General features: G+C 46.7%; 1 protein-coding gene across 3 annotated transcripts in view; it reads left to right on the top strand.

The window, feature by feature from the left end:
- The window catches only part of NUDT17 (nudix hydrolase 17), a 556,736-nt gene that overhangs the window by 374,140 nt on the left and 157,184 nt on the right, over nt 1-25,412 (top strand). For all 3 annotated transcript variants that reach the window (XM_069652793.1, XM_069652794.1, XM_069652795.1), the window contains one exon: nt 10,447-10,545. In XM_069652793.1, coding sequence (XP_069508894.1) covers nt 10,447-10,545 — 99 coding nt within the window. The remainder of the gene's footprint in view (nt 1-10,446; nt 10,546-25,412) is intronic.

The raw sequence follows: 25,412 nt of genomic DNA on the forward strand, positions 1-25,412 counted from the left end.
ATTTATTATTTTATTTCTATTCTACTTATTTGTACTGCGCCCCCCCTTCCCCTTGCACTTTTTCCCTTCCCCCTACCCCTGCACTTGCGCGGTCTGAATGACACCTGGCCTAGTAGGATCGTTGTCTGTCTTCCCCTTGTTCCCCCCTCCCTGCCTCGTCGCGCCTTGAAACACTTGGCGCGTTACAAATGCCATATCATATCATATCATATCATAAGAAATACGTCGGAGGAACATCCCATCGAAAGAACGTTACCAGGTAAGAAGTAACTTGTTCTTTTGTGCGAAACATTTGCAGGTCCACTAAGGTTGTCTTCCCAGATGTCTATACCAGTAGTGGTTCTGAAAAACCTAACAGAGGAAGGGAAATTGTAGAAAGAGGTGTTAGCTGGACAAAAGAAAAACAGGAAGCCAGAGAGGACAATGATGTGAATTCCCTTGGAGGTGTAGGGATAGTGGCAGCTAGACAGCAAGACAACACAATCCTAACTGTTGTTTGATAGAAGTGGGAGGAGGCCCGAGCAACCCTATTGCCAGAGGGAAGATTTACTGAAGGTCCCGGGGAACCTCATGGTAACTATACATTTTCCAGGAAGGGAGTTATGGGAAAGGTTAATAATACCACATCATTCTGACTAGAGAATGGTTTTCTTACAAAGATACTTTGGCGAAGTGGGGTTCGATAAGGAAATATATCACTTGTACCGTTCTTGTTTGTTTATAACTCTGCCTTTAAGAGAAGTTCCTTATTGTTTACTCCCCATCTCCCGAAATTGTCCAAATCAAAAGCATGTCTGTAAAACCTTCTGTTAAGATGAATATTCAGAAATAGCCCTGTGGCCAAACTAGTCGATGAGCATGGTTATTGACAGTTTGTTTAGCCAAACTCTCCCAAGGTAATGTAGATATATCAGCAAGGCAGACTTCAGGGGATCGGGTTCTTTTCTCTAAAAAGAATTAACCACACTTATAGTGTAATAATAGGATTCCACACAGATGTATACAAATATGCTATTTATTAGGCCTTAACACACTAAGCAGGGAACACACACAAACACTTCTGAGGCTTGTGGATCTGCTTAGATCGCATGCTCTGCATAGTCCGACAACTAGTGGTAGTCGCGGAGTATTACAAGATTTATTTTCGAAACTCTAAAATGGATGTTGACAGGGCGTGTTAGTAATACTACCCCTAGTGTGACGTGTACTGGACCCATGGTCCTTCACGCGCTGAGGTCCCTCAGATTGTTTCTTTCCACCATCGAGTTCCTTTCCAGGCTGATGCCTTTCACTAGTTCAGGTTTATTCTTAGACTTCTCTTTCTTTCTTTTACTATTTGCTTTTTGCTGCAGTATCATCCAACTGCTTGATGGCATTCGGCGAACCGCTCCATCGTCCACAACACCTGACTGACTCGATAACCATACGCGGCCGTTACGGGACTCTTCGGTCCTCGGCCCTTACAGTAGGGAGAGCGGGGGGAGGTTCCATATAGCTACTCCTTTTAGAGAATGCTTATTCTGCCACCACTTTTCCCCTTTTGTTGCCAAACTGCCCTTTCCATTAATTATGGAAAAACACCTTTTACATTTTGCGCTACCTGCCATAGGAAGTTCCCGTGGAAGGACACGCACCGAGTGTGCAATTGTCTCCCTAAGCACCACCCAGAAAAGCTTGCAAGTCCTGCAAACTTTTCCACCGAAAGCTCTTAGCCTGTCGGACCCAGCGCTGGCCGTCCACGCCATGCAGGCCGAAGCCTACATCGACGTGACTGGGGGAATCCAGTGAGGGCAGTATTGGTGTCTCTAGTGACGCCAAAGTTGACAAGGTTCGTCGGAACCCCATATGCGGGCCCCCGACTTCACTATGCAGGTCCGCGGCTCTGTGACGAAGTCGACACCCGGCGGCCACAGCGCACACACTTCCAAACATATAGCCCATGGCTGACCATCCACAAAATCGTCAACCGTCAAAGCCTACGCCCTATGCAGTGTCTGCGGAAAAAGCCTTTAGATCTTCCCTGTCCTCTGGGCCATCGCTTTCGCCTTCCCCTCATGACAGGGCTCCGAAACTGGCCTCAAAAGTCGGTGCGGACACCGCACATAAAAAAAGCCCTCCTTTCATGCACCGAAAAACAGGCGGCGAAAGGCGCATTGGCGTCCCCCAAGCATACGCAGAAAATGCAGGAAAAAACATCTCTGCTACCCTTTTAAAGACAAGTTCACCGGAAAACGCAAAATCCTCAACGCCTTTGTCTCTCCAGACCTCAGACTCCCAGGATATGGGTTCCACCTCCCCTGCAGATACACTCACAGGGGAAATGCATCACAAGAAGCAGACACCCTCCCAAACCACCTCTACCCCTTCAGGTTTCCCACCCTCCTATGAGTGGACCCCTGAACAATTCAACAAAATTATGAAAAGGATGTCATGCTTTGTTGACTTCGTGGATAGGCACCCAGAAGAACTTACGTCCCTTAGAGACGCCTCCCAGTCAGGGGCTGCAAGACATAAGCACTTCCGCCCTAGGCCCCCAGCCTCCATTTATCAAGACCCCTCTCGGGACATGTATGCTATCGGATCCCTCGGTTGCAAGATCCCGGCTCTGAGGGAGACCAATACAGTATGGACCAGTACTACGATGGTCATCTAGTCGCCTGACCACCAAGATCAGCCTGTAGCAGATTCACCTGTAGATAATCAGCTTCAATACAACAAACTGCTGCTGAAGGCTGCCCAACATTTCAGTATTGACACCCAAGAGGCACAAGGAGACAAATGGCCTCATTACGAGTCCGTCGGTGACCCTGCCGGTGCTAACGGCGGGTTGCTGCCAGACTCGTAATATTTTACTGGCACCAGACTTCCCGGTGCCATCGGGCTATTACAAGTCTGGCCGCCCTGGAAGTCAGGCGCCAGTAAAATGTAAGTCCCCATTCCCATAGACTCCTATCGGACTCTATGGGAGTTGGGTCTCGGAAGCACCAGCACTGTTGCTAACGGTGCCGGTGCTTCCGTGAAGGGTCTGCCTACCGTGGCCAAAGCGCCCGGCAGGGTCCGACCTGTCGGGCACAGCGCCCACGGCAGTCAGACATGTATCTTACTGGCACCCTTGTTTATAGACCTGCAAACTCATAATGAGGCCCAAAGACTTTGTGGAGGACATTCCTGGTGACAAAAAATCTGCCACTCAGTTTATTCCACTGTTACAGTCCATACAAATATGTATACAGCCCTCCTTACTTACACCTACCCTCACAAGGGCGGTTAATCCTAGAATCGAAACGTTATTCAGGCCAGCGCCCACAGACCCCCTGTACATTAGGGGTCAGCTCAAACCTGACTCACTTTTTGTCACCACTTCTAGGAAGAGGGCTGGTGGTACTCTGGCATCAACTGAAGCCTCGCCAGACAAAGAAAGTAAACATGTTACACTTTCGGAAGGAAAGTCGCATTCTCAGCGGCATATCAGGCTACATTTGCAAATAATTCTACACTCCTGGCTAATTATGGCTGTCATAAGTGGGATGAGTTGGAACACTAGGTTCAAGCGGTTCCAGAACTCCTAAAATCACAACTTCTAAGCCCCATCTCAGAAGGCAAGCAGTTATCTAATTGCATCCTTAAAAACCACCTTGATGCAGCAGACAATGCAGGCCACATCATTGCAGAGGACACACTTATCAAGTGCCATGCCTGGCTTAGACAGTCAGTTGGAGATGCAGGCCATCCTGCTTAACAAGCCGGGGGAACCTAACGTCGTCTTCAGCAAGGCTGTAGAAGATGCCCTCAAAAACACGAACGAAGAGTATGATACTCATAAATCCCTCTGCCAACTAACCAATAAACCCTACGTCCAACGGGGTCCCTAAACTTCAGGAGGTTTCGGGGATATGACGCGCAACGCTCTTCCGGATACAATCAGAGCGAATAGTCTTCAACAATGGGGCCCATCACAAGAACAATCTTCCTCTTATAATTTTCAAAGAGGACATAAAAGATCCAGAGGAAGAGACAGAACCTCACCTGGGAGAGACTCCACACCTCACAAGCAATGACGCACCGCTACAGGTCCCCTCCCATGACACTCCAGTAGGAGGTTGCATCTCACACTTCACCTATGCATGGGAGGGGATAACATCAGACAAGTGGGTGTTGTCCACAGTAGCAGGTGGGTATTGCATCAAACCTTTGCATAAACCACTCAACCGCCTGCCAAGACACAGAAAGATGCCAGAAAAGCAGCGCATTTTATTGGAGGAAGTAAAAACCCTGCTGGAAAAAGAAGCCATAGAGATCGTCCCAGCAAATCAGGTAAACAAGGTTATTTATTCAACGTACTTCCTTGTACCAAAGAAAGACCTGTCCATGCGCTGTAAGGAAGGCAAGGTATCAACAGTAAGACAGACACAAGTGACCACAGTTCAAGGGTGTTTTTTTTAACTTCAATTGGGTTTGAAAAACACCTATCTAATCCTAAATCTAAAGATGGGAGCAAGCTCCTAGTGGTATCTTGCCAAAATGCAACGGCATATACTAATAAACCTACTGCCAATCCTTAACTCTAAATACAAATTGTGTGGGAACCAATGTTATGCGAAAGAAAAGTGTTCTAGAAATGATATGTCACGATATTCAAGCCGTTGGCTTCCCTTCCCCACGTTTTCAGCGCGGGACAAGGTGGCACACTCGACCTTCGCACAGTCTTTGGCTTCTCTAGCACAAGGATGCAGTTCAAAACTTGAAAATCATGGCCTTTTGTGCTAAAGTCACTTTTTCATTCAAAGTCTCTTTTTCAGAGGGCCTGATGTAACACGACAAACATCAAAGTTCCTTTTTCCTCAGGATTTCACATTTACAAATTCTCACAATATTCACAGTATGGTCTCCCCCGTTCGGGCTCGGACCATGGATCCCCCTCCTCTGGGCTCAGACCCCTTTTTCCACAATGTTCACAATTCGGTCTCCCTCATTCGGGCTCCGACCGTGGATCCGTCTCCTTCGGGCTCAGATCAATTTGATCTACTTTTCTATAAACTTTCTTTATTGAATCAACATCGAAGACTTTCGATTGTGCACGGGATTTTGCTTGACCCGTCGCAGGACCACTTCGATTCACAATTCTTTGCCACGCTTTCACTTTTGTCCTTACAGAGACCTTCGATTGAGCACCCATGCGGTGCCAGTCCACACTGTCAAAGGTATTGTATCTTGGTTTCAAAGTTCAATCACTCATCTGCAGTTCAACTTTACTCGTTGGTTATCACATGCGTTTCATACAATGTTCGTTCCAGCGCTCGCCATACAATGTTGCTGCTTGCAACCTTGGCATCAAGACAGACCGGGTTTGTATCGGTCTCCCCAACTCAATGGCTGTGTTGATTTCACTGACACTGCTTTGTTGTTGGAGCCAAGGACAGTACCACAGCAGCTGGCGATTCTCCCCACCTTGATTGTCGATGCAGGAGGGCACCGGGTACCTCCAACGTACAATTCAGGAGTTCTCCGCCTAGTTTCCTGGTCTTACGCTTTCTATTCTTGAGGCTTCGCTAAAGTAACAGTTCCTTGTTGAAAAGGTCAAAGGAACTTCCCTTCTTGCGATCCCCTTCTGTTTCACCGTCTTGCTCCTCGTGTTAAACTGCCATCTTGGAACTGCTTTTCCCTCGTGTGCTTTGCCTCGCTCAAAGTGTGCTCTTGTGCTCCGCCTTTTATCCGTGTGGGGAAGTGTAATGGAAGTCAGGTGTGTGTGCTGGTCAGTAATGGCCTGACCTTTGTATTGGGACACATCAGGTATGCAGCTCGGGTGTTAGTCTGTTTTGTCTCATAGCCGGCTGTCTGTGAGAAAGTGTTTGTGTTGTAAAAAGGGGGGAGGGTTGCGTTCCTAAATATCTTATCTGGTAGGATGGGGTAAAGGTGTTAGAGGGAAGGGGATACCATGTCTCACCATCCAGTGTCCCACTCCCCGAAGATCCCTCATCCCAGGTGATCCTCCCGCACTGGTCCACCCCTAGGTACTGGATCCCAAAGCGAATGGCTGAGTCCTGGGCACATGGATGACAGATCCCCAGGGACTAGTGGGTGAGATACCTTCTGGTTTCTGTAAGGAAACCATGGTATCAACAGTAAGACAACAGATACAAGTGATCACAGTCCATGGGTGTTTATTGACTTAAAGTGTTTGAAAAACACATATCTAATCCTACATTGAGCTATCTCCTTAGAATCTGCCAAATGCTGCTTTAGGTCAGGGGAACAGAAGACAAAAATGTGTTCCAGCATGACCAGATTGATCACACCTTCAACACTGGTTACTTAATGGTCTTACACCCTGCCACTCTGGTTTTTCGGGGAATCTGTAACAAATGAAAGACACTTTATTTTTTCTTATAATCTCTGAACCTCCTCAGGTATGAAACTTGAGCAGGAGAGCCTGCTTCAATTTGTCAAAGTCCTTTATGCCAGCTTTTGACATTTCCATAATGGCACTGCGGCCAAAATGGAGCAGTCTGCTGAGCAACCATGCAATTTTGTCAGACTCCTCCACTTCTTGTACCTCACAAGCATACTTAAAAGGTGTTGGCCAATCTATGATGTCATTCTTCTGATACATACTGAGCAGATCCTTAGGAAATCTAGGAAGAGAAGAGGACCCAGAACCATTCCCAGACCCTCTGGAGGAGCTTTGACACCATTGTAGTCTGGCTATCTGCTCCAACTGGCGATCCCTGTCCTTCTGCTTCTCCAGCCTTTCAAATTTCAGCGTGGCCATGTTGAAATCAAGCAGTTTCTGTCTAAGCCTGAGCTTCTCACTCTTAAGCTCCCACATGACCGCTGCTTCAGAAGTTGTCAGGGAAGCATGGGAAGACTCCTCCTCCTCTTCCTGTGCCCTTTCAATAGTGTGAGTCGCAACAAGTCAGTTGCTGCTCTGCACCAGCACCTGCTGCATCACTATTGCTAGGCAAGGGAACTATCCCGATGATCAAACAGTCACTGTACCAAATCAGCTTAGTTTCCAGAGGATGTCAATTTTCTTTCTTCACACAATTGTTTAAAGTTATCTACTTTCAAAGCAGTAAGAGTAGACACTGTGAATGTTTCCATGCATTAAGAAAACAGTAGGTGACTGTTATATTGCTAGTAGGTTGAAATCGCAGTGTTCTGTATAAGTGGAATCAGGATACTACGCAGTAGACAACACCGGGGTACCCAAGACCTTATCTTCACTGCTGTACACCAGTTTGTTAGGATTGATTTCTCAAATCTGGCCTGGCGGGCAGATTTCAGGAGGCCACACTAGTTATAGTGAGCAGGGGAACTCTGAGAGGTTAGTCGAACCCAATCAAGGTAAGCGTGGAGAGTGGTCAAGGCTTAGTGTCAGGAGAGGTGAGTGGCGTCATTTGTCCACAATGAATCCAAACAGTGAAATACAAAATGATTCTGGTTAGAGAGGTACAATAATACGTAATTTATTATAGACTCAAAACACACTAGAAAAATGAATCAAGCAGGTAATACTATCACACAACACTGAATTATATAACATATTTATGAGGCTTGTAGATCTGCTTAGAATCACATGCTTTGCATAGGCCGCCATCTAGTGGTACATGTGGAGTATTGCTTGACGTGTTTCTGAAGTTCGAAAAGGGACATTGACTGGGCATGTATGTAATAATATCCCTAGTTTGTAGTACGTTGTGGCCATGGTCATTCACGATTTGAGGTCCCTCAGATTATTCTTTCCCACCACAATGGTCAGTCACAAGTTGCGAAGTTCGAGGCTTATAGCCTTTATTCTCTTATCGTTAAAATTAATAACTTCTCATCAACATCTTTGATGATCAATGCTGTGACAGACTTCTCAGTGACGTTTGCGACAAAGAAGCATGTCGACAACTGTTCTGACTATTGTTGTCTGCTTCGGCCTAACCTAGGCTCCTTAGAGAATGCCTACATTTACACACTCCCTTTATACTTTAGGTTTATTTTCCCTGTTCTTAAGTCATGGAAAAAAACTCCATTTAAATTTTGTCCATCCTGCCATAAAAAATATCCTTCGATGGGCACTCACTGGGTGTGCAATCGCTGCCTCCTGAGAGATCATTGTGAGAAACGCTGTGCAGCCTGCCAGCTTTTTCAACCCAAAACCGTAAAAGATTGACACAATAAGCGATGAGCGGCCTACACCATGCAGGCGGAAGCCAGCCTAGTCTCCACAGCAGGCGCAGGAGAGTCTGACAAAGAACAGGGTGATTTTAGTGCAGAAGATGATATGGGATCAGTAGATTCTCGAGTTTTAGTCCCTCCCTCTCTCCGGAAGACAGGCCAGCGGTGCTGTTATGGAGACTACCCCTGGTGACAGTAGCACACACAAGCATACACAACTTGGGGATACTCGCTCACGTGATAAACACAACCCCCAGCCAGTCGACAAAAAAGTAATCAATCTGGCCACGCAGTACACAAACACAACCCTAGGCGCAGTGCTCTGCGCCCACCCCACTGTGCGTCAGGACAGCCCTCCAGGGAGTCAGTCGGGTCAAAGTCAAGGCACTGTGCATAGTTCACTGCGCCTTCTACAAAATTGGCCCTTAATACCTACAGAAAAAATGTACCCGCTACGTTCCTCCTCCTCCTCCTCTTGTCTCTTCCAACACTCTGTGCATCGCTGTGCCTCGTGTCAAGTGCTCCCATGTGGGGGGACACTCCTTTTCTGTTCCTGCGGCTCTCCTGTGGAACTCTATCCCTTTCTGTGCAGCATCTATGATCATCTGTCTTTTAGGCGTGCTATCAAAACCTTTTTATTTGCGTCCTAATTCCTTTTTTATGCAGCAGCTTCGCTTGGTGCGTCAGCTTTGCCTTAGCACCATGATGGCATTACGGGTGTAGGTCTGGGCTATAAAAGAGTCTATTGCATAACATATCCACTAATAGACAGGCAGTGCACCAGCGCATACTAAGGACATCTTGGATGAGAGGCAGGGACAGCTAGAAACTTCTGTCCTTTTGTCTCTCTGTGCTTAGAAAGGACCCTTGGTCAATCATATACCAATTCGAAGAATAACTATTGGGTTATGCTAGCATGTGTATTGATGGAATCTGTCTATTTCTCTTAGACATTTTATAATACACCACGGTTGTTGAGCCCAACTAGTACTCTCAACCCAGTATCAGGAACAATACGTGGCAAGCTTGTGGGTGTGGCTTTTTGTACTGCAACCATAATGTCCCTCGAACCAAAGGTTGTTTTACTGAACAATTAAATATAGATACACATATGCACACACAATATATCGTATAATTTGGATTCACCAATTAAGATTCAAAGATGTTAACTAGATGTTGAACTAAATGTTTGCCAATCCAAATGATGCCTTAAATTTGAAATAGTCAAGACTCAAAGGGAAAGATTTTGGTGTCCAGTCGCAATCTTGATTTCACAATGTGTGTAACATTTTATGGGAATTTAGATACAATATGGTGCTTCATTTGGAAGGAATATGATAATTGGTGGCCAAGCTTATGCTCTGTTTAAAGAAAAAACGATGTCTGTTTTTAGAGCAATGCAGGTCTTATCTTGAAGACCTTTTGTGTAGTGTGTGAACAGTTCAATGGCTACTCTTTTGTGGAACCCCACGATTCTCTATGTGCAAACCTAATGTTCATTTGGGGGAATCCTCAGTGCTTACGTTGGTTACAGACTGATATTTTAAAAAAACAGATTGGTTTTTTTGTTGCTCTAAGGTCTATTTGGGGAACACTTTCAATTGTGAGTTTTGAGAAGGCATTGATTCTTAATTTGATGATCATTTTAAGCAAACTTTGTGGCTAGCCATTCTTTCGGGGAATGTAGTACAACCTTTTTCAGAAAAATATTTGTTCTTTGACTGACTTGCCATGCAGATTTTCTGGATAGCCAAATGTGTTGTCAGGTGGCAATTTGAGAATGTTTTTGGGGTAACCTCCTATGATGCTTAATTTGCAGATATGACTTATTGGGAAGGAATCTACCTCTTATTTTTGGAACAATGTAAAAACGATTGTAGATAGTGATGCTTATTTTAAGCAATATCCTGATGTGCGTTCTAGAGCTGGTTCATTGATTATTTGGTGATAGTCAAGTGCCATTTTTAATTCAAACCAATGCTAATTTTGAAGGTAATTTGTTAAATGTTTTGGAAACAATCTGATGCCTATATTGGTCTATATTCTGGGCAGTCTGAATACTGACAGGTAACCCATATTTCATATGCAGAATAGAGGATATTTTCGGATTGAATGTGATGCTTAGTTCAGGGACCTCTGATGCTTGATATGGTGGTAATCTAAATTGATGGAGAATTTTGTATTAGTACTTGAAAGGTCTGATGCTTGTTTTGGGAGTAAATCCAAGGAAAATGTTATATTATTTGGCTCTAATGTGTTATTTTATTTCCTTTTTTTAAGTCTGTGTTCCCTCCCCTGCTGAGCCGAGGCTTGCCCACAAGACACCACATTGTGGTGTACATGCTGGTCCTTTCCCAGGAAACACACGAGCAACTGCAGGTAAGATCTCTGGATGAATCCTCCTGAAGATTTCGCTTACAAACCAAGGTCTGTACGCTATCATAAGAGAAAGAAACAATGTACTTACCTGTAACATTTGTTTGCAGCTGGGCAAACAATATTTTTGCATTAAGAGCTCTTGAGAATGCATGTGTTTGTAAAAATCCTATGTGTTATGGACTTTTTTCTAAAGTCCACCCAAAGGACTTTATAAGACCCTCTACTTGGCAATACAGAACTCCAACTTCCAGTATAAGTTATGTTAACTGGTCTTGTACCACACACTGCTGCCACTTGCCTGGTCTCTTGGCACTTTGGCGGATCTGAAACGGAAAGATGGTTGGGGGAGGTGTAATGTTAGTGGGATATAGAGGGAAAAGCGCAAGGGCTTTGTTGTGCTGTTGGTTGCTTCCGTTTGGAGAAAACGGTCACTGTGTGCTGGTTTGTGGTCTTTGGATGGTAGTTAACTTGTGGTTGGTGTGGGCGTGTGTGTAGTTTGTGTTTTAGTTTCGTTAAGTGATGTTCGTCGTTCTTTGTAGTTCGTAATGATCTAGTGTTTTGTAGCGTTAGAGATATGTTGTATATAGTTTGTGTTGTAAGGTGAGTAAGCTAAGTAATTGAGGATTGTGAGTAGTTCATGGGTACTTGTGTCACGTTCTACTAGGTTCTGAACTTTGGTCGCTCCGAAGTGCGACACCTTCCAGGTATTGCCATTTTGGAGATGCATCGGAGCTGAGTCCCTTGGCCATCCTCCTATCAGTAAATTGGCTGCCTCTGTGTCACGTCTAGGTTCTGTAAGATGCCCACCCTCCACCACATTCAAAATTAGCCCATTGATCTACCCATAGCCCATCCAAACTCTGCATCGGCCATCCTTTAGTACATTCAGGTCGCTGTATTGGCTAATCACTTTGAGCTCTTGATCTAGACACACAATACGTGAATATAGAAGAAATGTATTTATTGAGACGCAAGACAAGAAATGTATGTGATGTAAGCTGTATTTAGAGACATCTATAAGTTTGATCCAACCTCAAGCGCCCTCTACTACTAAGAAAAAGGGGATACAAAGATCAAATATGCACACCTTCTTACTCTTTCAAGATGTTTTCATAGCAGAAAAAACAAGTTGCTTGAATTGAACAAAAATTATACAGATTGACATTTTTAAAGCACCATTTCTGATTCAGCTTCCCATATGGTTGACAAGCTACATGGTGTTAGGTAGATTTTTCACTTCTATGCCAAATCTCCTTCACCTGTGAGACCTGCAGCACTTTCTGCTGCACTCGTGGATTTTGTGATCTGAGTGAGTCCCTTTTCCCCACTCACTCATCTTTTACTGTCTATGGGAACCCTTGTTCATTACTTTATTTTATGGAGTCATGTTTTCCTACATATTTTGTGCAGTGCTACTGAGTATCCTTTGTGCCCCCCCCCAACCCCTGTATTTTCTTTTATTCTTCTTGTGTGAACTACTACTGTAGAGGGATACCTTTTTATCCCTTTTACATTTTCTATTGTGAGATCGGCACACCCCACCTTACGTGGAGTGCTTATGGGTTACATAGTATCCCCTTTCTCACCACTGACCCAAAATGGTGACTTCTTTCTTTTTTCACCATTTCTTGTGTGCTTGTTCCTTCTTAGTCCTTCTTCGCCGTCCTGGTTGGGGGAGGTCCTGGTTTCACTTTTGTATTCGCCAGGAAGCCCACCAAGGCTCCAGAGTGGCTGTAGCCCTTTGTCTTCTGCCATTCCTGCCTGGAACCATTTCCAAATGGGAGACTCTCAGTCCTAAAAGGAAACCCACCGTACAAAGTCTGAATGTAGCAATGGTCGAGATTGGCTGGGTTCCTGGATAAATGGCCTGGACCTGGAAGCTGAAAACAAGTTGACCGCTGGAACAGAAGAACCAAAGATGAAGATGACCAAAGACGCCTGCCGCCCCTTCCAGTAACCGTTAAAGCCTGCTGAAGTGACCGCTGCTGCTCTGACCCCGTTTTCGAATCATCGGGGAAGCTCCGAAGAGGACACTTCCTCCTGTGGACTGGTGGACACAATCAGTCCCAAGACGACCTGCAATTTTAGCCATAGCACAACGTGCTGTGATCGTCTTCCCATGAACAACTCTCCCGAAACTTTGGTGGACCCCCGCTGGACATCCAGAAGAAGGTTTCCGCTTCTAAAAGTCCCCTCACCAGAGTACAGGACCGAGCAAGTGAGGCAAATCTTTCGTACAAGAACCATTCTTCACTTGTGTCTCTGAAAGGCCCAAATCCACAGATCCGCTTTGGAGCGCAAAGAATCCTTCGCTGGGAGCCCCCTCTCACTGAAGTGAAATTCCATCCAGAGCACCTCCTCTTCGTCACCACGATCAAGGAACAGGAGACCAGGTCCACAACTGCTACCGCGTGAAGGCATCCAGTTTTTTCTACTTCATCACTCCTTGGATACTGTGGGACTCATGGTAATACTGACCTAGAGTCAGTCTGTCGCTCCTGTGTGGCTAGGGGGGTAATCCGTGTAGTTGGAATTCATCCATCTATGTTCACCAAGGACTAACGCTGGAACGCATGCAGGGAGCCTTCTCTGTAGCCCCTGAACCCTTTTACCAACAAGAACTATTACTTAACTGCTATTGAAGATTTCCACAGGAACTCTTTGACTTTTACACAGCTTGTGCCCGCCTTTTTGGACTCCAATCTGACCCTGAAAGAGACTCAAAACTAAATAGGGAAGGACTCTTGAAGCCTAGGCTCTGTGAGAAGATTGCTAGTAACTTACCTTGTGTTGGTGTGGTTTCTGTCATAAGGATCTGAAAAAGTTTTTACTTCTCTTTGAATTGTACCTATTCTAAAAAGTGTTACAAAGTTATTACAAACCTTAGAATTACATAGTAATTCTGAAAAGTATTACAAAGTTCCTACTATTGTGAAAAGTAACCATAAGCTCTGTAAAATGTTTATTACTGTAAGGAAGGCATGGTATCAACGGTAAGACAGATACAAGTTCAAGGGGGTTAATTGAACTTCAATTGGGTTTGAAAAACACCTATCTAATACTAAATCTAAAGATGGGAGCAGGCTACGACCATCAAATAATAAGAACGCAGTCCTAGTGGTGGCTTGTCAAAATAAAAAAAGGGCCTACACTAATAAACCTATTGCTAATTCTTCTAAATACAAATGGTGTGGGAAACAATGTAATGCAGCAGAAAAGTGTTCAGGAAATTATAGGTCAGGATATTCAAGCCGTTGGCTTCCCCTTCCCCACGTTTTCAGCACGGGACAAGGTGGTACACTCAAGCTTAGCACAGTCTCTGGCTTCTCTAGCACGAGAGTGCAGTTCAAAACTTCAATATCATGGCCTTCTGTGCTAAAGTCTCTTTGCCGTTCAAAGTCTCTTTTTTAGAGGGTCTGATGTAACATGACAAAAGTATCAAAGTTTCTTTTCTCATGATTTCACATGTACAAATTCTCACAATATTCACAGTTTGGTCTCCCTCATCTGGGCTCGGACAATGCATCCCCCCCTCCTTCGGGCTCAGACCCCTTGTTTCACAATGTTCACAATTCGATCTCCCACGTTTGGGCTCGGACCGACTTAATCTACTTTATGAACTTTTCTTTACTGTATCAACATCGAAGACTTTCGATTGTGCGTGGGAATTAACTTGACCCGTCGCAGGACCACTTCGATTTACAATCCTTTGCCACTCTTTCACTTTCGTCACCTCTCAGCTGGATACCTTAGAGACCTTCGATTGAGTATCCACGCGGTGCTGGACCACTCTGTCAAAGGTATTGTATCTTGGTTTCAAAGTTCATTCACTCCTCAGCAGTTTAACTTTATTCTCGTTGGTTATCACACAGGTTTCATACAATTTTCGTTCCAGCGCTCGCCATACAATGTTGCTGCTTGCAACCTTGGCTTCAACACAGACAGGTTTTGTATCGGTCTTCCCAACTCACCAGCTGTGTTGATTTTACTGACACTGCTTTGTTGTTGGAGCCAAGGACAGTACTACGGCAGCTGGCGATTCTCCCTGCATGGATTATTGATGCGGGAGGGCCCCGGGTACCTCTGACACACAATGCAGGATTCCTCAGCCTGGTTTCCTTGTCCTACTTTCACGAAGCCTGTAGAAAAGAAAGCGTACCAGTTCCTTGTCGAAAAGGTCATAGGAACGTCCCTCCTTACCGTCCCCTTATGTTTCGTCGTCTTTCTCCACGTGTTAAACTGCCATCTTGGAACTGCTGTTTCCTCATGTGTTTTGACTCGCTCAAAGTGTGCTCTCGTGCTCTGCCTTTTATCCGTGTGGGAAAGTGTTATGGAAATCAGGTGTGTGTGATGGTCAGTAATTGCCTGACCTTGCCTGACCATTGTATTGGGACACGTCAGGTATACAGCTCGGATTTTAGTCAATTTTCTCTCATAGAGGGCTGTCTGTGAGAGTGTTCTTGTTGTAAAAGGGGGGGGTGGGGTTGAGTTCCTAAATATCCCACCTGGTAGGATGGGGTAAAGGTGTTACAGGGAAGGGGATACCACATCTCAACATCCGGTGTCCCACTTCCCGAATACCCCTCATCCAGGTGATCATCCCACACTGGTCCACCCCTAGGAACTGGATCCAAAAGCGAATGGCTGTGTCCTGGCCACCTGGATGACAGATCCCCGGTACTAGTGGGCGAGACACCTTCTGGTTTCTCAAATGACTCACCTTAGAACTGCATAAGACCCTTACTTATCTCAGAATTGTCTCTACCATTCTAGAAAGTATAACAACGTTCTTACTCACCCTTGAATTGCTTATTGCCATTCTAGAAAGTATAACAAGGTTTACTACAAAGTGGTTTTTACTTATCCTGACTGGCATACTGCCATTCTATAAGTCTTTTTACACTCTTGTTTACATACCAGAAGTATTGCATTGCTTTTATTTTGTGTTTGTTTATTGTGATAGTACTGTGAGAAACCTGAAGGTGTCTCCCTGGCTAAACCGTGGGGATCTGTCTTTTAAGTGGCCAGGACACGGCCATCGCTATTGGATCCAGTTTCTGGGGGTGGACTAGTGAGGTAGGATCACCTGGATGGGGGGGCCTTGGGGTGCGGGAGTGGGTCATCCCCCTTCATTCAACACCTTTTCCCCTCCTCTTCCATAGGACATTAAAAAACACTGCCCCCCAGCCCCTTTGCCAACAGGAACACTTTCGCACAACGGACTAACACCAGAGCTGTTTACCTGACAAGTCCCACGGCAATTGACGAGAATCAAACACACCTGACAGCCCTTTCTCTTCACCTTCCCCACAGGGATAAAAAAGTGGAGTAAGAGAGCACAGTACGAGCAAGGCAGCCTGCACGACAAGACAGCTATCCAGACCCGGCAGTTCAAGAGGAGGAGAGAGGCCGACTAGGAGGGGACATGACCTTCCCCTTCTCAACAAAACCCAGTGAAACCTCAGCAAAAGGAATCGTGAGACAGAGGACAATAGCCCATGCACCCTGCAGCAGATGTCAAAGGTACACCAAGTGTGTCAACGCCGATAAGCCGGAGCGAGGGAGACTCCTGCTTCCATGGTACCGGCCTTGACTCCAGTTAAGAGGAAGGCCAAGCGGTTCATCACAGCCGGTGAGTCGAAGGGGGATTTGATAAGGGGGGCCGTGGTGAATGACAGTCGCAAATTGGCAGAGTAAAAGAAATTCAAATAACTGTACAATTGAAACGGGGGACCAGCTGCAGAAGGGGACCGGCCCCACGTGGGTGTTGCTACAGGAGCAACTCTGGTTGATCCCCGTCTGAGTGAAACTACGGATAGCAGAAGGCCATAGGAGAGCTGCCAAGATAGGTCAAGGTGGTCATACAGGAGGTCAAGCAAAATCCCTGTACAGTGGAAAGCCTTTGACCTATGAACTTTAGAGACAACAAGGTAAGCGAACCCTGCAAACATTGAAAGCAAATGTGAATGTGAACTTGACAAAAGTGAACCCGGCCGAGGGTTGTCTACTGAAACTGTTTAAAAGACATTAAGATTTGTGACTGGAGAAAAAGCCATAGTGAACCCGGTGGAGGGAGGCTGAAAGTAAAGAGGGGGACCCAGGGGTGGGGAATCCTCACCCTAAGTAAAACCAGGAACCAAACTTTAATTTTGTTGAAGGAACTTTTGTTATGTTATTTGAATACATCAGGCCCTCAAAGGCAAGAGACTTTTAAGAGAAACGAGACTTGGCCATCGATGGCCCTGAAGAGGAACATCCAAGGGGTGGAAAAGCTATCACCCAACAAAACCAGGAGCTAGGGTCAGCACCCAGAAGATGGGGGACCCAAGGGTGAGCCATTATCACCCTAATCTAGAGCCATAATGACCCCCGTGGAGGGAGGCTGAGATCTGAGAAGGGTATGCGCCCAGAAGAGGGGGACGCAGGGGTGAAAGTATCACCCAACGTGCATTTGGAACTGAACTTATTTTGTTGAATTTTTGACCCTCGAAGGCAAGAGACTTTCTAGGAGAAAGAGACTTGGCCATTGAGACTCCGGATAAGCTGAGACAGAACTGTCGTCTCGTGCTGAGAGAGCTTGAGACTGTGCTGTGCTCCAAGATCCCACCTTACCCCGTGCCCAAACCGTGGGGAAGGAAGACCCAGGCTACCACATCCTGACCTATTATTTGTGAACACTTCTTTCTTTTCTTGAAAACTATCCCACACCCTTTTGGTATTAGTTGTAAGGTTTGGCAATGGGTTTCTTAGTATAGGCCCTTTTTATTTCACACAACGGCACTAGGACTGCCTTATTTTCATTTGATGGTGGAGGGGGGGGGGTGTGTGCGTGTGCATGTGTGTGTGTTTGAATGGGTGTGTGTTAGCTTGCTGCCACAGGGTGCGTATGGAAGGTACCCCTTTCCAATTTTGCCCCAAGTGCAACAGCAAGTACCCTTGGGTTGACAGACACGCCACGTGTAACCTCTGCTTGCCGAGGGACCACCCCGAGGCGAACTGCAGAGCGTGCAGTCGGTTTAAACCGAAGACCCTAAAGGACCGTTCGACCAAACATTGGGCCCGCCATGGCAGCCGAGGGCGCCTTCAGTGATGGCAGCGAGGGCAACGTGGCGTCGAGAGACAGCCAAGCGCAAGTCCCGACCTCGGAAGGTTGTCCGGCAGGGCAGCTATGGGAAAACCCCCGGCGACACGAGCGCTACCCACAGCACTTCCACCAAGCACGCAAAGTCCAACCGAGACTCGACGTGCACGTCGAGTTCTCGGAAAGAGGCACACAGAGAACGGTCCACCGAATTGGTGTCCTCTGGGCGTTCTCAATCAAGATCGCTGCATGACTCCAGGCAGCCATCCACTGTTGCCATGAGTGCCTCGCTCCCTAAGGTAACAGAGGTTTGATCGTCGGAAGACGAAACCGACCTCTATCCCCAGGCCGCACTCCAGGAGTCAGCGTTAGTAGACCACGTGGCGACTGCTCCCGAGTCCCGACCTCCACAGTCTAGAGATAGGGACACTACCCCCGAATCTCGATGCCAGAAGTAGTGAAAACACCGGGGAAACACTCTTCCACGTACAGGGAGGGGGCTAAACAACAAAAGAAGCAGTCTCCACCTTCTTCTACGCCACAGAAACAGACAGACAAGTCACAGTCTTCTGTCAATTTACCTAAGACACCTGCACAAGGCCATAGGTCCAGTCGGGATGGAACAGGGAAACCCTCCCAAGAAAGGGTAATCGCCAGCTCTAAGGAATGGTCTAGTGAAGATATAGACAGAGTTATGTCTAGTATGTCATCCCTGGCAGTTTTCTATGCCAAGAATCCTGAGCACTTCCCCTCCTATACCCCTGACGGGGCTACAGCCTCAGGGTCTAGGGACCCGCAACCCCCAAGTAAGAAATCCCTGGTTAAAGTACCAACACAAAGTCGGTCTTCGGACCCCTTCTGTATACAGCCTTATTCTCAATATAATAAGGATCCACTTTTGATGCAGGATCCAGATTTGGGCACGTTTTTAGATCAAACTGGGATGGACTACTATGGGGATGACGAGGACCAAGAGGAGGACGAGGATGACCCAGAAACTTACAGGGTAGATTCCCCAGTAGACAAAGAACCCCCGGTTACCGACTCCCCTGTCTACAACCAACCTCTCTTAAATGAGGTTTTGTCCAGAGCAGCAGAACACTTCCACATTGATACCCCGGGAGCACAGGAAGAGAGGGATTTTGCCGAGGAATTAGTGGGAGAAAGGAGACCTGTTGCCCAGGCCATCCCTATCCGCAAATCCATATAAAGGAGAATAGACCCTTCCCTTGTAAATCATAACCTCACCAGGGCGGCAAACCCCAGGATCGAGAAACTATTCAGGGCAGCCCAGTCAGACCTGCTGTACATAAGGGGGCATCTGAGACCGGACTCCCTGGTAGTGACAAACACCCGAAAGAGGGCGGGAACGCCCCTATCATCGTCTGAAGCTCCTCCCGACAAGGAGAGCAAGAAGATTTATGGTTTGGGTAGGAAAGTAGCCTCCACTTCCGCCTACCAGGCAAGGATTGCCAACTCCACCACCCTACTGGCGAGTTACAACTGCCACCAAGAAGTCGCGGCACTCATCGACTCCGACGCGGAACCCTTAAAAGGCCAGTTGGCACGGGTTGCGTCGGAGGGAAGAGCCGTGTCCGGTTGCATCCTAAAACCAACCTTTGATGCCGCGGTAACGCCGGCAGATTGACAGTAGAGAGCACTGTTATCAAAAGACATGCTTGGTTAAGGCAATCTGGGTTCAAACCCGAGACCCAAGCATCTTTGATAGACAAACCGGTGGAGCGTGATCTACTGTTTGGCAAGGCGGTAGAGGACGCGCTAAAAAATGCCAAGGATGAGTACGAGACTCTTAAATCCCTGGGCCAATTAACCAACAAACCCCCAAATCAAAGGGGGGAATGGCAATTTTCGTCACCCACGCGGCCAAAATTCTCAAAGAGGCTCCAACTATTCCCAGGGGCAGGGTACACCATGGAACAACAGCAACCAGCATTCTACCCAGGGTTATGGCAGGGGTAACAAAAGAGGACGTGGTAAGGGTAGAGGCAGCCCCAATAGAGGCGGCGGCACGCCTCCCCCAAAACAGTAACATTCTGATCAGGGTCCCTTCTCACGTATCCCCAGTAGAGGGACGCATTTCCAACTTCACCCAAGCTTGGGAAGGGATCACATCAGACAGATGGGTGCTGTCCACAGTGTCCGCAGGATACTGCATAGAACTGTTAGAGCGTCCCCGAAACCACCCTCCACGGCAAAAAGTACATTCATTAGACCACCAGAAGATCCTCCACGAAGAGATTGCCAATCTTCTAGCATAGGACGCGATAGAACTCGTCCCGGGACATCAGGTAAACAAGGGTATTTATTCAACTTACTGCCTTGTGCCAAAAAAAGGATTTAACAATGCGCCCAGTATTGGACTTACGGCCTGCAAACAAGTATGCCAAGCCCCAAAAATTTTGCATAACTAATCTCCAAGAGGTAATCCCCCTCCTAAAAAAGGGGGATTACATGGCAACATTGGACATGAAAGATGCCTATTTTCATATTTCCATGTTCCCAGCGCACAGAAGGTACTTGCGCTTCAAGGTGGACAGTCAGCACTACCAGTTCAAGGTACTGCCCTTCGGGATAGCCTCGGCTCCAAGGATATTCACCAAGGTACTGGTGGTGGCGGCAGCACACCTTCGCAGGGAGGCAATCCCAGTGGCGGAGTAGCAGCAGAGTAGCAGTCTTGGGCAGTGACTGAAGGCTGCTCTCTTCTTTCCAGTCTGTTTACAGTGTCTACAGTGCAAACCGGACCAGACCAGTCAAAAACCTCTTGACTCCGCGGAGCGGCCGCGGAGTAGCGGCAGAGTAGCAGTCTTGGGCAGTGACTGAAGGCTGCTCTCTTCTTTCCAGTCTGTTTACAGTGTCTACAGTGCAAACCGGACCAGACCAGTCAAAAACCTCTTGACTCCGTGGAGCGGCCGCGGAGTAGCGGCAGAGTAGCAGTCTTGGGCAGTGACTGAAGGCTGCTCTCTTCTTTCCAGTCTGTTTACAGTGTCTACAGTGCAAACCGGACCAGACCAGTCAAAAACCTCTTGACTCCGCGGAGCGGCCGCGGAGTAGCGGCAGAGTAGCAGTCTTGGGCAGTGACTGAAGGCTGCTCTCTTCTTTCCAGTCTGTTTACAGTGTCTACAGTGCAAACCGGACCAGACCAGTCAAAAACCTCTTGACTCCGCGGAGCGGCCGCGGAGTAGCGGCAGAGTAGCAGTCTTGGGCAGTGACTGAAGGCTGCTCTCTTCTTTCCAGTCTGTTTACAGTGTCTACAGTGCAAACCGGACCAGACCAGTCAAAAACCTCTTGACTCCGCGGAGCGGCCGCGGAGTAGCGGCAGAGTAGCAGTCTTGGGCAGTGACTGAAGGCTGCTCTCTTCTTTCCAGTCTGTTTACAGTGTCTACAGTGCAAACCGGACCAGACCAGTCAAAAACCTCTTGACTCCGCGGAGCGGCCGCGGAGTAGCGGCAGAGTAGCAGTCTTGGGCAGTCATGGACGTCGTGGACGCTGTGGACGTCACCCTGTCCCCCATGCTCCAGCCGCTTGTGTGTGGCAAAGACTTGCACCAACGGAGCTCCCGTTCCTGTACTCGAGCTGAGGTGGGTAAACTTCTGCCACTGAGTACTGGGAAAGTGAAAATTCATACAAAACACACAAGCTCGACTAACACCAAGGAAATACTGGCAAAGAAATGCACCTCTGAGGAAACACTTGACCTTGACCATGATGACCAAACTGTAGGCACCGGGAGCCTGGGAGGCTCGTGTCCGAAAACTATTTGGGTCAAGGAACAGGTGCCGATGCCAGAGATTATGCCCCCACCCGCCCAGGACACCCAGATAAATACTATTAGTGGTAGAGGCGAGGATTTAAGGGGCGAGACAATCCTGGTCACACTGGCCGCACATCGTCAGACGGAGCACAGACATTACAACTTGCCTGTACTAGAAGATATCTATGACCCTTCCGACGTGCAGGCTTCTGGACGGCTGAGTGAAGCGGCAGGGGCGTCAAAGGGCGAGGAGCGCTCTTCACGCACGAGAGACATCGACTCGCCGGTGGGAAATGGCGCGGATATCGCCTCTCATACGCAGAGCGGCCCCCGGTCGACCGCGGATCCTTTGCCGCCCATCGGAGGATGGTCGGTATCGGCTCCGGGGGAGATGGGAGGGGCTGATGTGCAGGAGCAAGCGAGAAAAGGCGAGAGCCAAGCGACTGCTTGGGATCGAGAGGTAGCTGTACGCCCTCTGGTGGAGACCCATGGGCCAAAGATGTTGGAGAGTGCTGCTGAATCCCCAGGGGTGGACGCCCAGGAGGGCTTCCCAAGGGGTAAGCCTCGTGGGGTTTGTGAAGCTCGTAAATTGTCAAGGGACTTGGATGAGGCTTTTGACTTTGGGGACAAAACAAGAAACATACCGGTGGAGGTGGAAGTGGAAATCCGCCTCCTGCCTCTCGACATATCTGGCGAAACACCTTGCCCAAACGAAAAATGCCAAAACAAAGCCAGGGATGACTCGAGCCAACAGCCGTCTTCAAGACCATCGATAGTCCAAATAGAAGACGGTCCACTCCCCAAAAAACTGAAAAGAGCCCAAAACAATATGGAAAAAAACTTACCAGCGGACACCAGTAAAACTGCAAAACCAGCCCGGTTACGAAGGTTTAAAGGAGCTGACGAGAACAACACTGATAAACGGAGAGCAAAACGGACCATAAAGCGATCCTTGAAGACAACAGACAAAAAGTGCAATCCAGAAAACAACATCTTCTCATCACAAAACTTAGTGGAATTTTTTGGGAAACATTGTAAGAGAAAATTTGAGAGCATCTGTGAAATAAGTGACAGCGACATGCTGGAAATTGTATACAGTTCAGACGATCTGCTGCTCGAGACACCTAGCACAATTCCAGTCGTAAGGGGGTCTAACCTAGAGGCTAAAAGTAATCCAACCTCCGACCAAACGGATAAAATCGAAGAACAAGATCTCTCAAACAAAACTGGGACGGAACATCGATTGGACGAAACTCCCTTAGCAAACCCAGAAAATGAGGTTTTGATGGACAGTATTGAAGCACACATACCTATAACAAATGAAGTGCAAAATGAAAAAGATAATGAGGAGACAAACAACGAGAGCCTCGTGACAAATGACGACATTATTGTTGCAAGTTTGACACCCGAAGTGGATACCTCAATGGCTGAAGACAGATATACACCGAAAATTAAAACACCTGCAAAAGAAAGGGATGGAAGCCCCTGCCAAAATTCGATGCTAGAGGAAACATCTGAAAAAAAAACGGACATGGTAACGCTGATGTGTGCAGTTGCAGTGGCCATGGCGCCCTTCACAAAATTGTACGAGGCCATAAATGATTCCTTAAAGGACCACAGCTCCCTACTGACAACTATGCACGCAAAGTTTATGTTCTTGGAGGGTTATGTCACTGCAGCAGAAAAAGAAAAAACAAAGGCCTGCACCGTCCAGCACCGACCAACATCGCCAGAGGAAAACGCAAAACCTTGCGCAAATGGAACCAACGAAAGGGGGTCACAAACTCTGCATATCGCGCATAGCAAGACTCTCTTATCATTGAATGAACTTAAGACCATTGAAATGTCGGAAAAAACGCTAAACACGAACGTTCGGCTTCCGATAAACAAGGCAAATCACCTCCACTTGTCGCAGCGCGACACTGAAAAAAAAAGCACTACTGGGGCTCGCCAGGGACAGAAGGATTTCCAAACCAGTTTAAATGAGAAAAAAGATCACACAACGGGCCTTGATCAAGAGTCTCTTTCAACAAAAACTTTAAAATCTACGATAAACAAAGATTTTCCTATCTTCAAGGACTATAGACCGACAAACGCCCCAGTTATTAACAGCGTGAGGCAACTGGTTTTCTGCTTACCGGTGGAGGAAAAAAGTTTTAATGATAGAACGAAGCCTCAGAAAGATGGAATAAGTTCAGAATCAAACTTAAACTGTTCAACGCCAATAAACCAGGTGGCCCAGACTCCAGTGTGCATTGACCTAATAGAGACGTCGGGGTCTTCAAACACCTCTAAATCTACAGAAGACCTTCTGATGGAAGAGGTCCTCAAAAATTTAAACCACCTTTGTGAAAAACCTGCATCTGATCTTGTGGAGTGTCAAACGATAAGAGAAACACCACGGGAACACCAACCAATAGTAATCTCGGATCAAGTCCTAAAAGATATAGGAGACTACTCTTTCGTCTCATTAGAAGATCGTTGTAAGAAGCTGACTCGTAAGGCAAACTGGGGCCTGGACAGATCGCCTGATAAGGACGAAAAAAACATAAATCAAGGATTGCAACAGTCAAGCCTCATTAAAGTGTCAAAACCAGATAGTGGCATCGGGACAAATTCCGTGCATAAGGAAATGGGAAAAAGTAAGCAAACAAATGACGGATATAGGAAAAAGGATAGACGGGAATACAGTCAAGAACATGTAAGACCAAACAGAAAGGAAAGAGACCAGGAGGACAGTGGGATCACGTCCAAATCAAAACCTGATGCGAGGAGGGGTGCTCCCGCCTTTAAATTGGAACAAATTGGAAACTGTTGAGAGTATGTAATCCTCAACAGAAGAACGGTAATGGAGCTGCTCCATAGTATCCCTAAATTGAGATCGGTGGAATCAAGAGACTTGTTACTAGTGGAACCAATACACGAAGGTCGTCAAGCAACTGCATACTTATTCATCTCATCAACATCAGTGAAACAGAAACTACGTGAATCCTTAAAACAGTTAATGAAATTAGGATATGACCTAATCGAAACCGAATCAGCCAGAGCTGCACACAATCCTGAACGCTGGAAAGCCATCTCCTCCTACCGTAACTCAAGGATAAGAACAGACTCCTCTAAAGTCTCTAGATCCTGTGAAAAGAAGATGCAAAAACAAGTACTGGGGCAGAAAAACAACATAAAACCCCTATCGCTGGACACAGAGAAGACATTTAGTGTGGAAAAGAGAAGTCCTCGGCCAGAAGCCGCAAGAAAACCGGAAACATCTCGAACACCTAAAACATCCGATAAAGGAAGATTGAATGAGTCAATAACAAAATATGAAAGAAATCCAAGAGGTCCACCGATTCAAATTAAAAGAACATGTACGCAGATCGTGGAAACATCGCAAAAAGACGGAAAAGACAAAGAAAAACCAAATCCTTTGCAAAACCTCTGGGCCTGGCTTCCCAAAGCCCTGACCACACAAAAGAAATAGCAACTAGTTTCCACAAAGCTCTACGACGACTCAATACGAGGAACAAACATCAAACGAGCCAAACTAGGCTCGTGGAACACCCGTGGATTTAAGCACCTTACAGCACAGAGCAATGTTGAATTGCCTTCCTTCGATATCCTGTGTCTACAGGAGACTTGGCTAACTACAAAACCCACCCTAGACGGATATGACATAGCCTTTGAAACAGCAAAAAAGGGACCAAAGGGGAGACCCTACTCGGGGTTGTTAATCGCAATCAGAAATGGAAAAGGAATGGAACTACTAAACATCCTAACGTCATCATTACTCATGATCTCAGTACAGATAAAATGGAATTACTGGAACATTATAACGGCCAAATCAGTGATAACATCCCTGACTATCATAAACCTGTACTGGAATCCGGATGCCATTTCGGATAAAGACTTTCTGGACTCAGTAGAAAAAGAAATCGATAAGGCTTACATTGAACACTCTGAGGTCCATCTGCTTATCTGCGGAGATTTAAACGCTGTATGTGCTAAGAAACTTTCAGG

Source organism: Ambystoma mexicanum, chromosome 1p (assembly GCF_040938575.1).
Source record: "Ambystoma mexicanum isolate Mex_15411 chromosome 1p, UKY_AmexF1_1, whole genome shotgun sequence".
Lineage (NCBI taxonomy): Eukaryota > Metazoa > Chordata > Amphibia > Caudata > Ambystomatidae > Ambystoma > Ambystoma mexicanum.